Raw genomic sequence first — 22,347 nt, forward strand, 5'->3', positions numbered from 1 at the left:
TCCCACTACTAGAGACCTGGCTACTGACTCAGACTGAACTGATTCTTGTGTGTTAAGTTCCTAGGTTGGCATTAAGAAGAAAAATTATTTCACTATTTACCATCGAACTACTATTATTTGACCTAAGGAAGCAAGGCAAATTGCATTCATTCTTCTCCTAAAGAAGAGACAAAAGAAATGAAGGAGGGATTGTGTTCTGACTAGGGAAAACCAAATTTGTCTTCATATTGTCTATTAAAAGTAGATGAGAAACTGCCTTAGTCTTACCATTAAGAGGATGATGCAAGTATCATAAAAGCTACAGAAAAAGCAGAGCTGGGTGCTGCATTTCAGACGTGTCCTCACTCGTGCTGACTATAGGGGATTACCTCTGTCTAACTGCTGGCAGTGCCCTACCTGATGCAGCCCAGGATGCTGCTGACCTTCTTTGCTGCAAAGGCCCATTGCTGGCTCACAGTCAACTTGCTGTCCACCAGAACCCTCATTAAAGGTTCGAGAAAAGAAAATGTTATGTTTATTAAAAAGCTACCTTCAACTTAGACTTGCCCGTAGACTCATTTTAAAAACTTGGTAAGAAGGAAGATTTTAAGATTAAGTAATCAGATTACAAGATATCTGCTGCCAGTTGCAGATGACCTTCTACATGACCTTGAAGGGAAAGAATAAAACGACATAAAAAGTTTCTGTGTCTCAGTTCCCTCTCATAATGTGGAAAAAGCAAATAGTTGTGCTATACAAAGAAAATACAAGACTAAGGTCTAAGGATCACCAACCATATCATCCACCATGCATATGTACCAGTGCACAGCACAAGGAGACAAAAAGGAGTGGAGACATTGAACTCAGTTGCAGCCTCCAAGCAAAACTGTAATATGAAAAATTGGAACGAGTGGGAAGATTTGAAACAAGGTACAAATCCTTGGAGCAAGGATTCTGTATTCTTCCACGTTTGGAAAACAGCCAGTAACCTATACTGGAACAGGAATCACAATAAATTGAATTAATTCTTAAAATGTATTTCAGAAATTGTAATATTTCTCTGAAATGAAAATAGTAACAGTCACAGAATTAAAACATAACATTTCACTCGTGTGTGTGTGTGTATATTCTTGTTCTGATCTTACTGTTCTTTATATTCTTCTGTTTTTCAGCTGGAAAACAGAAGGTATATATTTTCATATTTCATATTATTTAAGAAGCTGGGAAAAGAATTCAGCTCTGAACTTGAGATCAAATGCCCTTGGGTTTTTGGTTGGGAGAGGGAAGGAGGAAGAGGTTAAAGAACTGGGTTGTAAAGAGGAATGAAATAATCCACATCCTTATTCATGTGCAATAGTTTGGGCTTGGGGGTTTGGTTTTGCTTAAACTCCAAGAACACTGACCCTTGCTGGAATAACCCGAGTCATATTCTGTTGGACAGAAGAGCCCAAATAGTGTATACAAGATCAGAACGAATCATCAGAGCACTGAATCTCCAATGGAAGAGAGAGATTCCTTAACTAGACCTCATAGATAAAAACAAACACTACCATGCTCCTGAGTGGGTCAGAAAGAAGAGATCCAGTTCAGGGATACAGAAGGCAATCCTGTTGTTTGAATTAATATTTATCAGTTCAGCAGCATGGGAGAAAGAGGAAGAAACAGTGAGGGAATGCCACTGAGGAGCAAATACAGGGCAAGTATTACATACTGAGGAGGAGGAGGAAAGGGGTTCTCAGGATTAATATGCTCTCCTGGTAAGAGCTACTACTCTGCTTTTAAAACAGATGCTGCTTTCATGCTATGGCAACATAAATGACATCTTCATAGCCTTTTTTTACCTGAAGCTTTCGGGATGCTCTCTTCAGCTTGGTAGTTACACATGAAATCCCTTTTTGTACAATCTATTCCCATGCTGTCAGAACACCATGCTATAGCCCACAGTAATCCTTGGACTGAAGACAAAAACAGCACCACCAACATTCATAACTCAAGCACATCCTGAAGACAGCATATTCAGCAGCACTGAGCCTTTCGCACACCTCCAGCCCCTCAAAGAAAAAAGAAGTTAACACCATCATACGCTCAGTTCCTGCACAAGAAGGGACATAAGCCAACAACTTCATTAAGAAAGAATGAACACTGCACTGTGTCCCACAGCACTCTAGGTGGACCACCAGGTCTCAAAGACAATGGTTGGTTGGTTGTTTCAACATTAAGTTTATTCTCTAATGCCAGTGATTTTATTCTAGAGGATGAATATTTATTTTGACAACCAATTTACTCCTCCATGGAGCACAACACATGGGGATCTTTCCTTCTTGCGAAGGCAAGTAGACAGATCCTTGTTGTGTTCATTTCCTTCCCTTGAGCACTGCCCAGCAGTGCAGGTTTCTATCAGCATAACTTTGGTTTGAAACACTCATCGATTTTCAAACCAAAGCATTTAGTTGCCTAACACCCACTGCTGGGTGGAAATACATAGTTAAGTTCTACCAACAGCTTTGAAAGTCACACAAGTCATTAGTCAGCTCTTGCTGTTGAGTCAAAAGGTTGGAGCACAAAGGCCAAAACCAAGGTATGGAGGTCCTATGAAAAAAAGTAGCTTTTCCTTCTGATTTCATTTCCCAGTGACAAAACAACTAACTTTGAAGAGAGTACAGACTTAAAGGAAAACATTCTCTCAATTTTTAAGGTCTCAATTTAATACAAAATCTATTAAGTGCTTAATATTCCGTACATGTTTGGGTGTGTAGGAGGACTAAAGTGAAGTTCATGCACTAGAAAGCTAAGTGCTTTGCTTGCCTAACACTAAGAACCTGTTGGGACTACACAGTTGCCAGAGTCTGAGTGCCTTAAAATTGAAAGCAATCAATAGAGCAGAAAGAAGTAATAATATTGTATGATACAGCTGAGCTCAATTCATCTGCCAGCCCCTGCCCTGACATGAGCAACATTTTCAGCTCCAGTTTTAGAACCCAGCAGAGGCTGTATGTGATGACCCACAAGGCACTATTACTTAATAACAATCTTCCCATCAAACTGATATTTAAAACCTACATTGCACTTTCCTTACACAATAATAGAATGTGCACAGGCATTCTACTGCAGGCAACAGCATGCAATCGATACTGTGTTTGACTTTACAGGGAAAGCATACGTAATCCTGCCCACAAGAAGCCAGGCTTCGAAACTTTTAAGCTACCCAGTATAATCACATGCAAGGCCCAGACAGATTTCCTTATCCTGTATAACTTCAATGATTGGAATACTGGAATATTTTAGGAGTACTGGTTTTAAACATGTGAGCAAAATCTTCAATTCCTGAAATCAGCACAGGACTGGAGAAATAGATGGAGACATGGCAGTTCATTCCAGCTGAGAATCCCAAGTAGTAGTAGTTGTCCTAACTGTGTAGTTGGAAAAAACTCTTGTAAACCTGCTTTACTACTACTACCTTCTTGCTTACCTTCATCCTACCAGAACTAAGAAGACTGCAAACATATATCCAATGCTGAAACACTGTCCCATGTCTCTCATTACCTCAGTAGAGTTCTCATGTCATAGCACTACGATTTCTAACCCTGCTTGCATCACTCGTTGAAGCCAAACGCTTAACAAACCATCAGTTCATACTTGAGTCAAACTTGAGTTTTGGGGAAAACAGAGAGTTGTTCTTGTCCTCTATTGTGTTCTCGATACTTAGGATAGTAAGGTCAGCTTGAAAGAGGATATTAAAATCAGCGACTATGTCCCAAATGCTTTTTCGGTGTCAAAATCTAAAATACTAGTGCCCTCTTTGCTGCCTAAAGGTGCACTTAATCCACCTTGACAGTGCTAAACCTCCTATCCACAGGCAAAGAAATATGTTCATGAAATGGCCAAATACCAAAATTATCTGCGTGTTTATCTGTGCCCCAAACATAATCTGAAGGTGGGAATTATTATATTTCATTCAGTAACCCCAGGGAGCAACAGACTTTTATTGCATCTCCATTAAGTAGATGATAACGTGGCTAAAGAACTAGGTATGTGGAGAAGCAATCAACTGTTCTAGGAACAGCACAGATTGTGTGCTGCTGTTCAGCACTCAGCTTAGCATGGAGTGAAGGCCACCCGTTCACTAAATGGGAAGCAAACTGAAGGGCTGCGTAACACTTAGGAGGTAGTAATTAATAACCACAGCTAAGTGACAAACAAATAGCATGGCATATTGGAGAAATTCACACATTAAAAACAGACAAGAGAAAGAATAAGGGAGACGTGATCTGCTGAGCAGCACAGTAACTGGGATGAACGGCTGGATCAGTGACTTCCTCTGTAACTGGACAAGTTAGTTCCAGCCCAAATTCCTCCACTCTGCTTATTTTTCCAAGGCTATCAATATTTGTGTCTTTTTACTGAACGCATGCACAACGTTTAGCTCAGAGATTTAAACCTTCCAGACACACAACAGTGATACACTGAAATTAAAATAACATAACCAAAGCCCCCTAGAAAACCATCTCCAGCTGTTTTTGAAGAAGTTGTCGCAGATATTTAGTGACAGCATTAAAACTCAATGATTTGGCAGAACTCTGACTATTAACTGTGTAATACAGACAAAAGTGTGCTGCCACTCTCCTACCAACAGCTAGCTGGCTGTTACATTTAACCTTATGATGTGGGACGATTTTTTTTCCTTTTTTTTTAAACAAAGATTAGAGCTTGGGTCTTACTGGTTTCAACAAAAGGTAAGCAAGTAAATGTTTTTAATGTCTAGGCTTATTTTGTGAGGTTTTACAGCATTATTTCAGGGCCCTCCATCAGATTCAACAATACTTGAGAGGCAAAGAAGAGAGGTAACAGTGGGAAAGAAAAGATGACACATGAAACATTAAAGGTTTCTTGTTTAAACTGCCTTTTCAACCCTGCACGCCTTTATGGGCTTCACTCTAATTTTAAAAATAGATTACTTAATAACAGGATGTTACCGATATAGTGAAGAACTAAGCCTTTGCTTCCTTGTAATTTGAGATTCACTTCTAAAAACATCAGGATCCCTATACCAACTACCCTGCTCCTGTGCCCACTGTCTCAAACAACATATGCATGCAGACACATGAGCCAACATACCCAGGACACCACTCTTCCATTGAAGCAAGGTAGCTTTGCATTGTCGTCTGAGATCTCCTCCTTTACCACCCTAGGGGAAAAAAAACACAATAGGAAGAAAATCAGGAGTTTGAAATTACATCAGATCTGACGGAACAGTGGTTTTCTTAAATGGTCAAGGAAAAATACAAATTCTTACTAAAATGTTGGTATCTGCACGTCTTCTATGTTTAAAGAATATCTGTGTATTAGAACAAAGGAAGCGTGTGAAAATAAAGGGTCGAATAGTCCCTTTTCAGACAACCAACCTAAATTGGTAGGCACAAAATCAATTACAAACATTTTTCCCACTTTGGAGTCTTCCATGTCACCACAATTTTTAAAGATCCGATGATGATTAAAATTCCACCATGCTGTGCAGTCTCTGCGTCAGAGATGACATATCACAAGCTAAGGCCACTCTATCAGCAAAGAAAGGACTATTACCTTGATTTCCTAGACTGGATTTGGAGCCAAAACACAGCACCTTCCACCTCAGGCACTGACAGAGTTGTGGTCAAGCTTCATATTGAACCCTCATCTCCTCTACATCAGACAAGCATCTCAAGCTTCTTCATTAACCTAATCTCTCTTCCCACTCTTGCTACCCACACCTCCCTCTTGCTCCCTAGACCTCCCTCCTTCCAAGCTGGTTAGCAAGGCTGAGGCCTGGCCCCTGTCAGGGGAAGAGCTGACATGGTCAAATACAGATGTGCAGCTGTGGCTTTGAGCTCCCTTCCTTAGCCCTTCCCTTTTTAAGCAGATGCAATGCCAATATAGCATTCAGCCAGGAGCCATTTTGAAGGCTTCCTGATAAAAAGCTTAATCCAGAACTCAAACCCTTATGATTAAGGAGAACAAAATCAGCAATTTGTTTTACTAGCATATAGGTTTTCATAAGGTTTTCAATTCTGAAGACACTGTGACTCAGTATCTCAGAATCAGCGTTTGTTTCAATGGTTTAAGATTGGTCATAGCCAAATATAAATGACAACTACTGAGAAAACAGAAATGCTCCTATTTCATTGGACTTAGTTCCAAGCTTCCAATTCAGCAGCAATTGAAGTCACTTCAGATGTTGCTGCTGTTCTAACTAGTACAGGAACCAGCATGGCCCCCATTTAACAACCTCACAGTCGTTAAATTTGTCAGTCATAACCCCATATATATATTTATAGCTACAAAAAGATATTCTGAATTCTTCAAACAATTCAGTGCTCACTCATCCTCCTAGAAAGCAAAGAAATCATGGTTTAACTCACAAAGATCTTTATCAGGAATGCTGGAGGCAAAGTGAGCCTCCAGTTCTCCTGTAACTCCTGGACTAAGTAGCATGCACAGCTGAACACACTCCAGAAGGCCCCTCTAAATCCCACCCAAGATCCGGAAACAGTGGCACCGTTGACTACACCAGAGTCACTGCGGATTCAAACAGATGAAAAGAGCAGGTTCAAAACCAGCTAGTGGTTCAGTATTTCTGGGAGTAATTAGTTACTGCCTTGAAACACTGTTTGCCACAAGCCCTCAGCGAGCCAGCTTCTAACTCTACAAACCAATTACAAATGTCATCTTTCAGTAGGGCACTTTAAAGGCTGTATTTCAGGACCGCTGCTTTAAGCTGGAGAGTTCTAACTAAACGCTGCAAGGATTAAGAAAATCCTGCATTTGCATCAGGTTCCTTAACAAACCTTCCTCATTCACACAAGGTCATGATCTCTCAGAAAGTGTTTTTTGTCTTTACAGAAGAAGTAGACATTGCTGGTGGCTTCTGAAGAGACCATCAAACAAGGAATTTTAAGAGTCATCATTTCAGAAACCAGCCTGAGTGGTGCTTCAGTTTTTAACCTGTGCTTTATTACTTAATTTAAAATCAGATCCATTGACCACTGCTAATTCCGAAATCCTGACTACAGAATTTGGTAAAATAGCTGGCTGCTTCATTGTTGAGGCCAGTAGTTTCAGTGTAAAATGACGCAGTTCTGAATGAGGGCTCTGATGGATTCTCTCCTGTGGATGACGATCCACAAAACAGAAATGGTCCATGTTACCTATTACAACACCTTGGTCTAGTTATCTCTGGTAAAGAGATACAGATGAAATACAAGGCAGTTAGCTCCCCATTTTGTTTCTCTGATTAAGGGTAAGAATATCATCCCTCTTCAAAACTGGAGCCCACAGTCACCATTATACAGGACTCCCTTCTCATTCCCTCACTCCTCCAATAGGACATGAATCACTTCTGCCTAGAAAGCAGTCCTTAAGGACAAGCTTCCTTTCCAGTCTTTTTTTTTTTTAATCTGCAAATTGGAGCAAACTCTAAAGCCAGCACCTGGCAGAAGCAAGGCAGCCCCAGGCAGGGCAGCACAGAGAATCCCTCACTATAACACACATCCCGTACAGCAATTATTGAAACCTGAAGCCCTGCACAAACCTCTCTTCAAATGCTACTGCTGCCTTCTTTGCAGCAAGATTCTTGTGGATTCTTCTAATCCTACAAGCAGGGGCTCAAGCAGGGCTGAAATGCAAGCATTCAGACGCAGGGCTTGTCAAATTCCCGTTTCAGGCAGCCTCATGTGCAGAAATACTCCCATGAAGCACTGTAAGCTTGCAGGACATTTCAATCCATTTTTGTCTCTCATTCCAACAGAGGAGCAGTCCAGGACAGAGTTTACATGAATTCACTCAGTCCATAGTACTCTATTTCTCAGAGTTACAGAAATAGCATGAACATTCACAAGCCCATGGCTTCCTTTAAATGCAGAGCTCTCCTTTTCCAGTTCTGCCTGCATCCAAATAAACTCAGGCTGTATGACAGCTGATATCAACAGAGCACTTTTGCTAAGTCCTGAGAGTCACTTGTCCAATAAAGGGTTTGTTTCATGATTCTCAACAGCTAGGGACGTTCACAAAGGTGGTTGCCCAGGTCAGGGAGAATTGGCTCAGTGTTTTTTTTAACGTACGGCTTGAAGGAACTGAGCTAACCAACAGAAAGTCACTCAACTGCAAAAACGTCAGGTTTGCTCTTAAATAGAACACTTGACTACTGCATGTTGATGTCAATACTCAAGACACTCTTTTTGTTACTAAGAGCTCCCACCAAAATTGAGAACCTTTTGAACAAGGCACTGTACGAACCCAGAGGAAAGCTCTTCAGAGTGGGCACTGTCTAAATACGGGCACAGAGGAGATACGGTGGTGCGTTTACACCAAGTCAAACAGCAGATTCACTAACAGCAATGGATTTCTGGCCTCGAGTCCCTACACAGGGAACAGGGACAATTTTGGTTTTGACAACCTCTTAAGCTTTAAAAAAGCCAGCCTGAAGTCTAGTCAAACGCAATAAAAATTTGTCATTCCGCAACCATGTTTTCCCTTATTTATGTTTTCATCTTTCTTGTTGCTGTGTAAGAAAAACCACAACAGCCACAAAGCAACTGACTATGCATGGAAGTGTCATACTGTAACAGGAGAAAAAACTGGTTAGGAAGGAGAAGACAAGAGAGTAAATGGACAGAGTTTCTTTCCATCTCACTTTTGGAAAACTAGGAATAAATAACACCACCACTAATACCTGCATTTGCACATTTTAATCCATTTTTTTAAAGAAGGAAAGAACATTCTCTTATTTCTCGACTTCTATTTGCGTTGTTAATGGCTAGCAGTACAATATTAGGCAGACTTCACTCCTTTCCTATTATTGGAAAGAAAAACATTTTAAAATATTCATTGAACTCCTAATGCATCTGTCCTCCCTTCACCTTTTGGCAACAAGAAACAGATCATGTGATTTCATTATTGGTTTTAATCATTTATATCAAGACTCTAAAGAGACAATTAAGAGTAAACTCCATTGAAATCAGCAGATACTCAGTGATTCAAAAACCTTTGACAATTTAGTGAAGCTCTCAGATCTGCAACTCTGGATCTGCAAAATCTGTGTGCAGACAGAGAATTTCAACCTTTGCATGGATCTCCAGCCCCAATGAACTGACTTAATTCAAACATTGTCTTTTGTCTTTCACGGAGCCCTGCAGAGAACACTCACTCAGCAAAGATCCAATCACACGGTCAGCAAATAAAGATGCTGCAATAATTTTATCTTGACAGCTGCACGTTTTAAATTACAATATTATATTTTTTCCCCCAAAAAGGAAATGCCACTTACTGCATCCCAGAAACCATATGCAGAAGTTCTGCACCAAGCTCTAAGATTTAGACAAAGGTCAAGCACTAAAAACATACTGACTGTGAGGTTCTCTCCAGAGCAAAGGCTTGCAGGTCTTTCTAAAACTGACACATACAGTGGCAGTCAGGATACCCCTGCAATACTGCACAGACTGGTTCAGTTGTCCTCATGATGGAAAACCAGCACACTGAAGTCATCACTTACAGAACACACACTTTATCACAGTGTTAGCCTTCTGCTGCAGCTAAAGGGAACAACTTTCAGATCTGTTGCAACTTGAACTACTAAATATAGCCTTGAGCTATGAGGCAAGAGAATGGCAGACTGTAATTCCTGGCTTGCTTTGGGTAGCAATCAACAGTGCCAAAAACATCAAAGAGAGCAGCAGCCACTAATTTCAAATACGACTGTTTTACAAATCATTATTTGTAGTAAAGATGCAGCTCCTTTCAATTCTCAGGAAGAGGAAGCAATGAAGAGAAGGCAAGAAAGGAGTATGAATGGTTGCAGCCACATGCTCCAGTCTGAGGACAACTCTGTATTCAAGAAGATGTCTTTTGCTCTGCAGGAACTTAGAAGCAAGGGCAGAGAGAGACCCATGCTGTTGTCTGCTTTTGAAACACACACGGTCCATTAGGAACTAACATACACAGCAGCTTAAGACCAGGGTCTTAAGGCCCTAAGTAATGGGTTCACAACCCAGACCCAAGCCAAGCTAGTACGGCAAGGAAGAAGAGGTGATGCATTTGATCTGCCAGAGATGACCTATTGAGGAGAAGAAAAATCTATTGGTATCGGTCCACTGTGGAGATATGACACCAATATTCTCAAACACAAGCATTAACAGACTTACTGTTCGATAATAAGAACAAAGAATATCTGATACCAAGAAACACATGCCCTGCTCTCATAGAGTTAAAGCTTCCCTTCAGAAGAGGAGGTCTTTGTTTCCTAGGTCACATCCTGCCTGTTGGCAATGATGTGCCTCTATAATTGCTGGCAAGGTTGAAATGCACAGAGTCTCTATTCCAGCACACACAATCTTCTGCTTAACCAGGGTTATAAGCCACTCTGGGTCAGAGAGAAGAAAGTAAATAAACACCTATCCACAAAGCCATTTACAAAGCTACCACTCCATGAACACCAAACAGCAACAGAACAAACCAGTCATTTCCAGATAACCTGGATTGCAATACTTCCCCAGCAGCAGGTCTACCCCATATTGCCCTGCTGTGCTGCTGCTGCGCACGATTCCACTTTGCAAAAGAGAGGGAGAGGAGACTGCCAGCACACCAACAATTTATACAGAGATTTTTCTTCAATGTTCATAGAATCATAGAATGGTTTGGGTTGGAAGGAACCTTAAAGATTATCTAGTTCCAACTACCCTGCCATGGGCAGGGATACCCTTCCACTAGATCAGGTTGCTCAAAGCCTCATCCGATCTGGCCTTGAGCACTTCCAGGGATGGGGCAGCCACAGCTTCTCTGGGCAGCCTGTTCCAGTGCCTCACCACCCTCAGAGTGAAGAATTTCTTCCTTAGATCTAAAATAAATCTACCCTCTTTTAGTTTAAAGCCATCAACCTTTGTCCTGTCACTACACATGCACTTGCAAGAAGTCCCTCTCCAGCTTTCCTGTAGGCCCTCCTTAAGTACTGTAAGGCTGCAATAATGTTCAGAGACTTGTAACATCTTCCTCTTCACCCTACTCCAGAAAAATCTTGGTGCACAAGACACCAGACCCTTTAGTTCATCCTTCAAATGCATCTACCAGGTAAAAGGAAGGCAAAAGAAGAACGTAGGGGAACAACTCACCCAAGGTCACACAGTACATCAGTGATAAACCACGGGAAAGACCCCACAGGTGCTGGAACATCCCCCAGCACTTGTTCTACATTGTCAGCAAGCTCCCCACGATCAGATCTCACATCAATACAGTCTTCACTTAGAAAGAGTATGTGCAAAAAAGGGTGTGGATGTGTGAGGAAGGGGAGGAGGGAATAGTTCTCAGAAGCTCACATCCTTTGCTTTATTTGACTTAGGGGAGATTTAAGAACTAATTACTAAATGAAACAATCACTGCTGGTAACAGCCCCTCCTTCCTCTCACTTCCAGGAATTGTGTCTGGATCCTCTGACTTTGCTACCACCCTACTCTGCACAAATAGGTATTTGTGCATTTACCAAAACCAGTCTTGTTCACCCTCTCATACCTCACCTGCTTCTACGATAGGTTCGTACTCCTGGTTACCCTCCCAGTATCCTGACTTCTTGTTTTCCTCCAAATAGGATTTTAGCCCAAAGACCAAGGATTGTTTAGGCTTACCCTCACTCCATCCCTCTGCCAAGTTGTTTGCTGTCTCAGAATACATGCTGACTCCATATTAAGAATACCAAGTGAATCCCACAAACCTCTAACGACTCTCTGATTCATAAGCATTTAGGCAATTGGATATTAAACATTGGGTTTGATAGTGTTGCACACACTTGTATTTTGATTGCATCATGCACACTTCTGACAGACTTAATCTCCAGAATTAGCTAGATGACTTTTTTCTTTCTACTCAGAAAAATGAGGTTAACAAGGAAATTCTCCTTTGCTTGATTCACCAGTTGCAGGCCCAATTCTGCAAGGCCACATATATGGGAAACACAGGGTTGAAACAGCAGTGGCCCCTACAGATTGATTCTAAATTTATGTATACCGTGCCACAAAGCACTCATTCTAATATACTTTAGCACCAGATTAATCCTATCTTGTCACTGTGATCACAATCAAGTCTTTTCTTAACTCTTTCTTGTTGTCCTTTACTGATGGGAGAAAGAGGAGAGAAGTTTCATTCATTACTTTTTATTTGTAACTTCCTTGGAGATTCTTAGAATGAAGGTGAAATAATCAAGCCCTTTGTTCTGTACATACCTCCAATGACTCCTGTCACCACAAAGGCAAGTAAGAGATTGTTCAGATGCTAGTTTTATTCATAGAATCATGTAGGTTGGAAGAGAAATCCACGGGTCATCTAGTCCAACCTCCTGCTCACAGCAGATTTAGGTTGCTCAGGGCCATGTCCAGTCAAGTTTTGAGTATCTCCACGGACGGAGGTTCCACAACTTCTTTGAGCAACCTGATTCTACTTATAAAGTAGCAGTTTTCCAAAAAACCCGTTTAAATTCGTAAAACTATAAGTAATTAGAAATCCACATCTGCAATGAGTTAATACTAAGGGAAGCTACTCATAAGACTCTACTAACTGCTGTGGCAGATTCTAAGCTCACTCAAAAGCATCTTTTACCTCGGAAGCTCCTTCTAACACGGTTTGATAGATACTTGCACATTCCACTAGCAGTCAGAACCACAGTAGCAGAATTACAGTCCACTGATGGTAGCTAGCTGCTTCACAGAAACTCTCCTGACTTCACTAGCCATAAAAAAAATGGTTTTAAAGCTCTTTAGGAAGAAGCCCTTTCTGAAGAAGATCCGGACTTGTCAAACTACCCCCTGCATCTTGCCTGGCAATAGCAGGCCAAACTTCCATGCAGAATATGAACACCTCTGAAGATCAGACTGTTTGCTACAATACAAAAGCAAATGACAGAGAACAGCCATTTTTAGGAAAACTTAAGTAAAATAAAGACATGCTGTTCCTTTACAGACAGTTTAAATTGCAGAATGCACACAGCAAACCCAGCAGCAAACAGCTGACATGCACAGAAAGAAAAAACCCTCTCACCCTTCTGATGACATGACAAATTGCAAGTACTCAACTGGAATCCAAGGCTGCAGATCTAAAAATAGGCTTTCTGAAGCTGATTAATGCTTCAGTTTTGAATCTTTAATGCAGAATTAAAACTTTAGATGTTTTGTAGCTGAGGTCGCAACACAGAGAGCCTTAGCCACCCTTCCATGGCAGAGAAATGAATGAAAATAAAGCCACCCACTGAATTCACAGGTCAGGCCTGGCTAGGATATCATGTTTATCCCGGAAATAAGCACGAGGGGAGGAGAAGAGAAATCTTTTTGCCAAGCAGATAAACACCGTAACGCAGTGCAGCATAGAAGGTCTCTGCTCAACACAAAAGATCCACAGCCTTCTGTGATGCACGAAAGCCTTAGATCTTGCCTGCACCCCACTGAGCTAGTGAGCAGGGAACCCTGCCGCAGCACTCCGAGGCAGGCCGACGGAGCTTCTCGACGGAAGGCTCCTGCCAATCACTCCTCAAAATACCACAGGGCCACAGCAGAACCAGCATTCTCCTTTCTAGGCTGATATTATCAACACTGACAATGCTTTGCCTTTCCATATATGCACTTTTGTATGCCAACTCCTACATAAACCTGTCAAAAATGAATATGTCCACGCTACCCACAATTATAATATAAACGACACGCCCAAATGCAGAACAAAATCCTCTTCAGAAAAAGATATCTTCAATGCACGAGAGAGCTCTCCTACCAAAACAGCAGAGCAGCAGCTCTGCATGATCTGCAGAGGCCATTTACTAAAGTCAGCTCTTGCGACAGCACTCCCCAGCGTGAGGATAACCTCCAGTGCTTCCACCACACACACGACCTCCTTCTTACAGGTTCCATCAAAATGGTAGCAAGAAAGCGTGTGCAATGGGTGTTAGGGAAGTCACTCAAAGAAAACCATGGGACCTTCATGTTTAAAAGTTCCTTGACGACAATTTAAGATGGACATTTGAGCAGCAGAAAGTCTCATTACTTGGTTAGAGAAGTCCAGAGTTCTGCTCAAGCAAGATTCCTGCCCACGAATCCGAAAAGAACAACAGGAGCACGTGAGGGAGGGAGGAAAGCAGAGATTATTTGTGTTACAGCTGCCTCGACTCTGAACAGGGGAATTTTCATCTACAGCAATCCAGTTCGGCCATCTGCATCACACTCAAAGCACTTTTAAAGGCCTGTGGGGCGTTACCAAGTGCAACAGTCTGACACAGTGACTCACATGAAAAGGTTCCACGTATTTTGAACCAACTGGTACTTGGGCTCCCAGCCCAGATCTGTCTCATCCTTCCATTTCAGTCAAGTGCAGCACAGCCCAACTTGTGCTAGGCTACAGACCCTCATCAGAACTTCTGCCCATTATCTCGAAAGGATCTCCAAATATAGTGTGCTTTGTAGCATCTAAGAGGAATGGCTTCCAATTAAGTATTTTAAAATCTTTATGACTGACTGTTAAAGAGTAATGGCATATAGGGAATATGATTTACTTCTCCTTAATTAACAATAATGTGGTTGTGCAGATGCTCAAAGTGTGAAAATCCCACTAAAATACAAGCATTTATGGCATTATAAGTGGATATCTATTGAAATTAGTCTATTTTTATTTTAGCAGTGAGAGCCCCTATTGTGTATAGTGTTATCCTCCACTCCATGATCAGCTAACCTGGCAGGAAAAAGGTTACTCTCAATTATGTGCATAGAGAAGCCAAGCAAATAGCTGACTTTTGTGGTCCTAAGACCTTACCGTTTGTTTTCATCAATACCATCTACTCCCTTGGAAAGGATTTGGAATAGAACTGGCCAAACTGTCCATAACAAGCAAAGCATTTTAGCCACACTGACAGTCTTCTCTCTTTTCTATTATTTCCCTTATTCCTCTACCCCCCATGTTATTTAGTAAATTATTTATGTGACTATATTACAATCTCACAGGTGTTAATGAATTTATTCTTGCAACTGTCTGAAGGGACAGGCACATATCATTATCCCTGCTGTAAAGACAAGCAAGTCACAATACGAAGGGACGGGTCAGCATAATTATGACCTGAACCCAGATTTCCAAGTCCCAGTCCAATGTCTTAGTTACAAAATAATAAATATTAACAAGTCCCCATAAAATTAAATAGTTCTTGAAAACAACCTAGGAAAAACACTGTAAAAGAGAGGCTACTGCCAGCAGCAAGTTGGTTGTGGAATGCCCATTTGAAACAGCTGGCTCTGATTTTACGTTCCCCAGGGTGCAATTATCTTCAAAACTCCAGAGTAGGGCACTCTTAAAATAGCACTTAGAGATGACATTCACACAAGGTCAAGTCAGAGATGCAGCTGGTTGAAAATCTCAGCCTCTGCAGGCTGGAGTCAGGTCATGACCTTGCACACTGAGAGCTACGTATCCATTCACCAAGACGTCGCGGTTTCTAATGCACAGTCCAAGCGCTATTCTCCACGCCAGTTCTGAAGTTGAGAATTGAAAGGCAAGGTTCACAACGCTGTTAGCTGATCATCAGCAGCTCTCAGCCCCACTGATGAACAGCAAGAGAGGCTGCACAACTTTTAACGTTACTGGCCACTCCACCTGCCATATACTACCAAGAAAACCTCTATTTTTGTGCAAAGGGAATACTGATTTTGGTAACAGAGCCTCCCTCAGCACAAACTGACTCTAATAGTACGCACTTCTAGCTATTCCAGTCCTTTCAAAGTTACTTGGGAAGCATTAAGGGCTCCATGAATGCCCAAGATTTCACATCATCCCTAAGGATGTTTTAGAATAACATAATTTTAATTCATCAACACGCAAAATGCATCCCTTTGCAGCCACTGTTCTTGGACCTCCAGCCAAAAGTATCGAGACTCAGCTTAAGCCTGAAATTCATCTGCTCAATATCAAAATGGACAAAGAAGCATTTCAAAGTACTAAATCCAAGTACGTTTTAACACAGCTAGCTCAAGCAGTGACAACAGCAGTAATGTAATTACACAAACTTCATTACAGTCCACGGATCACATTAGGGACTCCAGTACTTCCTCTGGCTGCCAGACCACACTTAAGCCCATGCTGCCACAAACTATTTCAAGGGTTTCCCACGCTAACAGGATTCAAATTAAAACAGAGAGGCTCTTTGCCAGCACACACCCAAAATGGCACACAGGCAGCCCCTCATCCCATGGCTTGTACCTATAGAAAACTCTTCCAACAGTCAGGACGGTCTGAATACTCTGAAGGAAGCGTGACACCAGGAGACATGAACCACAGCCAGGTGCAGCAGCGTACCTCTGTCACTGCTGATGACTGACTTCAGTAGCTGAATTGAGGGCTGGTTACCAGGTCACTCCAAGGAATCACTGCCCCCAGTGTCAATAGCTGCTGAGGTTACAAAAGTGTCGAACTCAAGCAGACACTGAGTAAAAGACATCTGACAAGTTCAGAAGCAGAAAGGACCTGAGTGCGAAAGTAGCAGTTTCAGAATAATGATGGAATTACAGGACAATGCACCTACACATCCAGCAGAAAGAGTCCAATAGAATTGAGTCGGGACACTGCAGTCCACTGATGGGTCTGATCCAATGTGTTTTCTAGCACGACATCCTCAAATTCCCAACACTAATTTTTGAAGGTGAAATTCACTCCTGAGCCAAACACAAGCACTACATTCCACCTAACCCAGTCTAAAATGATGTATGAGCTTCAGCACAGGCATAGATTTGACACAGGCAGAGCTGACAAAGGCGGACAATCTGGAGGACGGGCACAGTAAATAATTCAGAAGGGTGTTACAAAGATACAATGAGTGATATCCAGACCTTTGTGTCATAGGTCCTGTCCCATAATCCGAGAAGACTACTATGCAATTATTCTTATTCAAAATACTGACCACCAATAAGAACCGAGCCCACAGACAGCAGATGTTTCTTATCTTTGTGTATTTGCACACATTTCACAACGGGCGAGTGCCCAGGCAGTTATTTTTGCCCCGAGTTAAGACCTTGTTTGATACCAAGATTAACAGTAAATTTGCAACTTGTAAGCTCTTCAGGGACTGAGTATTTTCAGTGGAAAGGCTGAGATTTACATACATCACATCAGAGCCACCGGAAGAAGGGACCATAAGAGCAGCCGCTGTTTCTCTGCAACTGAAAGAACGTGCAGACATGACAATCCCAATACCATCATGCACGTGCATCTATAAAAGCAAATAAATGAGGCAACTAAAGCTAGACAGCATATGGAGTTTTTGTGCTGAAGCAAGCCAGAGTCACACCTTCTTACACTGCCTTCACAATTCAACAAGAAAAACAGCTTCTTGGCTGCAGACTACTGCCAGCATGCTTTACTTGCAGTACGAGATGCCAAGCAATCCATTTTCAAAGGCAATACCACCAATCATGTATTGTAACCTTGTGAATCTATTTTCTGTCCTAAAGGCAGAAAATATACATGTACGGAAACATGTTACTTCCATCTCAGTACAATCCAATTGCCGTCACAGATAATGCTGGCATGACCACACACCAACCAGAGCATTCCGCTTAACTGTCCTTCCACTACGATTATTCTGGCATTAGTGGCACCAGCACGATCTCACAGCATGTGGGAAAATACACGTGCAATACTTGCCCTTAAAAATGTGACATCAGTTTTTCTTTATCATTTCTTCACTCAAACACCTTTTTAAAGATAACTATATTTCAGTCTAAAAACATAGTCTCTGAATATTAACGCATGTTAAAACAAAAATTGCAAACACAGGCAGGTCCTCATTTTAGAAAACTAACTGTGAGTCCATTAATTTTGCAAAAATTTAAATGTCCACCTTCAGCATATGCCATGTTAGGGAGATAGGTGTCCATTGTGTTGATAGAACAAGGAAGGAGAAGAAGCAATCTCCCTTTAAGATTGTGAAGGACAGGTGCAATGTCCATCATCAATAAAGTGATGACCCTGGCTGAGCTGGCCTTCAAGAATCAATTCCAGAGCAATAAACTCTGGGAACAAGTCAAAGGACTACGCCTGTGACCCTAATCCTACATATTCCATCAAGTCCACTTGATAAAAGTGAGTTTATTTCTACCATTCTAAGTAACCACTGGATATGGTAGCAACTCCAGACCTCTTATTACAACTATTCAATTCATTTTCAATCAAAGTGTCACACAACCATGATGGATAGTGTATCAGCTGCCAAACAACACAAAACAAGACATGTTAAACACACATGAGAGTGGTCAAGATAAGAATCAATTCTTATTCCTCTGTGAAATGCTCCTTTTGTGCTCTCTTAAAAGTACCTCATTATAATAATAAAGCTGGGTCAAAAAACAGCCACAAGTGTTAATCAATACCTCACAGAAAAATTATTTACAGACAGGTTAAAATAATTGCTAACAAAGAGTTGAATGCCAGTCTAGTTACATGAGAAACAACCATATTATCCAGCAGTGGCTACAGTACTCCAAAACTCCAGATACTTGGGAGAGAAAAGAAGCTATTCATAAATTTATTTAGTATGGTCCGTATGCAGAAACCTCAAACATTTATTATAGATAATATCTCTCTCCCCCCAGGTTATTTGTCTAGACATATTTTAATTAAATGGCATCATTCTGGTCACTGATGTGGTGAAAATGATTTAGTTTACTTTAATAAGGTCTTTGGTCTACACTACTCAAGCTTCCAGAAGTATAACTCACAGCCCATGACAAGTGAAACATATGTTGTATTGAATGTGATAGCACCTGTTGCCTCCAGACTTCGATAAAACACAGGCACAAAGGTGGAGACCACAATCTCTGTTTACCTTCCAAGCACATGCAAACTGTCAACTCTCCCACAGAATTACACAGAAAACCCTAAAAGACTGTGTATCTTTTTTTTTTTTTTTCCTGTGGGAAGCCACCAGAAGCCTTCACTGGTCAGTTTTTTGTAAAAGCTTAAAAAGTGTACTGCACCATACACAGAGATCAATTTAATGCACAATTCCCAGAATCTTCATCGAGTCTCAAAGGCAACCCAGGAGGTGTATAATAATGAATCCATTCCAAGGCTGTTTCAGCTGTTCAACACATGGCCTGAACAGTCTCTGTGGACAAAGTATTTTGGAATCCAGATCACAAGATAAAGTTGTCCTTGCCTACACTCCTTCAAAATTTAGTATTCCATAAGGAACAACAGGCTACTGGTGTAGGGTAAACACAGATATAGCCCTCTAACATTTCCTTGGGATAACAACACTGCCAGACAAATTTCTAATATAATAAAAAACTAGGTTCAGACCTCTTACATTCGGACCTAGTAATAAATTCCACCCACACTTGAACTTCAAAGTATAACTGGACCTACAAGTTTGTTTAGGCATTGAAAGAGAGATCTCCAGCTTGTCACAAAATCCCAAGGCAGATATAAACAAAGAGGTAGTTTTTGGATACATGCCCATATGAGATGGTGATCACTCTTTAAAGATTTTCACCATGATAAGTTCAAATTTTTTGTTTTCACCATCAGAAAGGTGTTCCAGCAGAGAAGTGAAACAAGTCCTTGATGGCCAGCACAACCCTGCAGCCCCACGTTCATGTTTAGTCACAAGTTTGCTCTTCCAAGCTACACTATAATGCATTTTACTAAAACATATACTATTCCATTTAGAAAACCAGCAAAGAGGTGTACATACATTGCAGGGACTGATGTATTCAATATCCTTGTAAAACCAAATTGAGAGGCACTGCTTTGAGAAAACGGAAGTCTTCCAGGAAAAGGCAGCTGTCCACATAAACATCAATAAGCCAAGCTCCCTCATTTCATGAGTGTCCCCTTCAGGAAGGGAGAGATGGATATGGTTGTTTCACTTACTACTGCACTCCTGAAGAACTATAAGCAGAAGAAAGCTGCAGTGCTCAGAGACTCACGTTGGTACTTGATACAGGTTTTTGAATTCTTTATAAATAAATATTTCTTCAAGCTATTCCTGTTTGGTGCACCCTTACAAGAATGTATAGCAGTACCGAAGGACAGAGATTTTACAAAAAAAAAAAAAAAAGCTGCAATGAAAAGAGCCCACAATGCTGTATTTCACCATTTCCCCAGGTGCATCACAGGCTTTCCCATCAGATCACCAAGTCCTTGTTCCTCAGGAATACAGCTAGAAGCATTCACCAACAGCTCTAAAAGCCATCCACGTAAGGACAATTAGATAGGTCTAAACCACTGAACCATTCAGCTCAGGTACCCTTCAAAAGACAGGGAGCAGGCCTGCCAAGAACGGACATGCATGCACTAAGGCATGGTGCTCCTCCAAACATTGCCCTTACATAACTATTACTAGCAGCTGGTAAAGCACAAGGGCAGGCTGTTCAGGGAGGGGCCCCCATTCACACAGGAGGTACATGCTTTTTACGTGCCTGGCTCTGCCTGTTTGGTTCCCCACCTCCCACTCGTCAAGAGTCCTTGCAGCAACCTAAGAGGCTGCTCAGAGAGACAGTTCAGATAAAAGGTGCTCAGGTTTTATACATCACAGGGAGAGAACTGAACCTTTTCCATATGCAAAGGGAGAGCAAGCGAAATGCAAACCCTTCATTCCAAAGCTGCCCAAGCCCAAGGACATTTGACTTCTAAATGTGTATTTGTAGATTTAAGTACAGAACCCAACAGAACCTCTGCCTTAATCTACCAGTGTATTAGTGTGGAAGAGAGGGAGGAAACACCAGGCCAAACTACCCTTCTTTTTCCTTTTCTTTCATTTTATTGTTTTTTTAATTTATTTAAGCAGCATTTAAAGCCCTCTGAAATAGAAAGCAGACTGTCATTATTCTGGCACCATACAGAATGAGATAAGCCTTCTGCAGGGAAAACTATCATCTAAAACCCAAGATGAAAGACTTATTGCATCTTTTCCAGCAGATAGTAAGATGAGGCAGAAAACTGCGTGCCAGGGTTGACAACTAAACTCAGGTCTTCCAAGTGCTAGGTAATCACCTCAGCCACAGACAGCCTTCTGAAGAACCTGTCACTCTTACAAGCATGGCATTTCACCAAGAACTGAACATGAAAAAAAATGCAAGCAATGTCCATTCAGAGGAAATTCACATTTTCAATTTATAAAAAGTAGTCCGTCTTGTCTCTACTGTCTTAATTTTACAAGCTTCACTGAGAAGATTGCTATAGTATTTGCAAAGTGCACTTTGACAGTCTGTTGATTCGTTTTGGATCCAGTGATTCATTTGTCCCAACTGGAACATATGCCTACACACACCTCTCTGGTTCTGTTGAGCGACTTGTGGTACTGCTGTGGCCAGGCAGCTCTTGAGGGATCTAACCAAGCTCAGAATTATTATCTACTTTGGCTGTGGAATACAGCCAATCACAGGGAAATCTCAATCTCTCACAGGTTTTAGATCAACAAATACCACTGCAGGTAGCCCTGTCTTTTAAAAGAAACATCCTGAACCTTTGTACATATTGACACCAGACAGTAAGCACAGAGATGGAGCCACAAACAACATAACTGGCAGCCTTTCTACTTTACTAATATACGGCATGAGCCAGCATAATCTAACTCCCTAGGGAATTATATGCATAAACACTGGAAAGCCACATCTTCGGGGTGCAGAGCACAGCTTCTTCACCATGCCCAAATGGTGTCTAGAATACATTGTGACTAGCTGCATGCACTGAGAAATGACATGCAGCGTGGCTAGGGAATGTTTGATGAACACATTAATCATTTCGAGAAGGCAGCTGAGTTTGAAATTGGGAAGAAATGTTAAGTTCTCCCTATTACTAGAGTTGCTAGAGTTGCATCGTCCATCTTTTATCAAACTCACTATTTTCCTGTCATGGGAACTTCATAAGCCTTGGGCTTCTTAACTACAAAAATGCATGCACTGGCTTCAGTTGCACAGCTGAGATTTCTACCTTCTCCCTCAAGGACAGGCAGAGCACTGGGAACAACCTTTAATAAGAAGGCAGATGCAGCCAGACTGTGTATTTGTATTAGGCTGCCTAACACTCAGCTTGGGACACAGAGCAGGACTGCAAAAGACTTCTTCCAAATTCTATTAGAGAAGCAAAAGCCGTTTGCTGTCTCGAGTTCACGCTAACAAGCCCAAATTCACATCACAGTGTTCACAAGCACCAAAATCATCTATGCCAACTAAGCTACCATCCAGATCAAAGCAGTTTTGCACAGGTCAGACTTTCAATGGACTCAACGTCAACAGGCAATAACACTGGAACAGGTGAACTGTAAAGTTTGATTTTGTTGCTGCTTTTGTTACAAACACAGTCAAGAGTGGCGGAACAGCTCCAGTTCAA

At 41.5% G+C, this 22,347-nt stretch overlaps 1 protein-coding gene across 4 annotated transcripts in view; it reads right to left on the bottom strand.

Annotated features, from left to right (window-relative positions):
- The window catches only part of DVL1 (dishevelled segment polarity protein 1), an 83,077-nt gene that overhangs the window by 45,377 nt on the left and 15,353 nt on the right, over positions 1–22,347 (bottom strand). For 3 of the 4 annotated variants that reach the window (XM_086625521.1, XM_086625520.1, XM_086625519.1), the window contains exon 2: positions 5,095–5,164. The exons of the other annotated variant lie outside the window; for it this stretch is intronic. In XM_086625521.1, the coding sequence (XP_086481647.1) occupies positions 5,095–5,164 (70 nt within the window). The remainder of the gene's footprint in view (positions 1–5,094; positions 5,165–22,347) is intronic. 4 annotated transcript variants of the gene reach the window in all.

Source organism: Tauraco erythrolophus, chromosome 23, assembly GCF_009769465.1.
Source record: "Tauraco erythrolophus isolate bTauEry1 chromosome 23, bTauEry1.pri, whole genome shotgun sequence".
Classification (NCBI taxonomy): Eukaryota; Metazoa; Chordata; class Aves; order Musophagiformes; family Musophagidae; genus Tauraco; species Tauraco erythrolophus.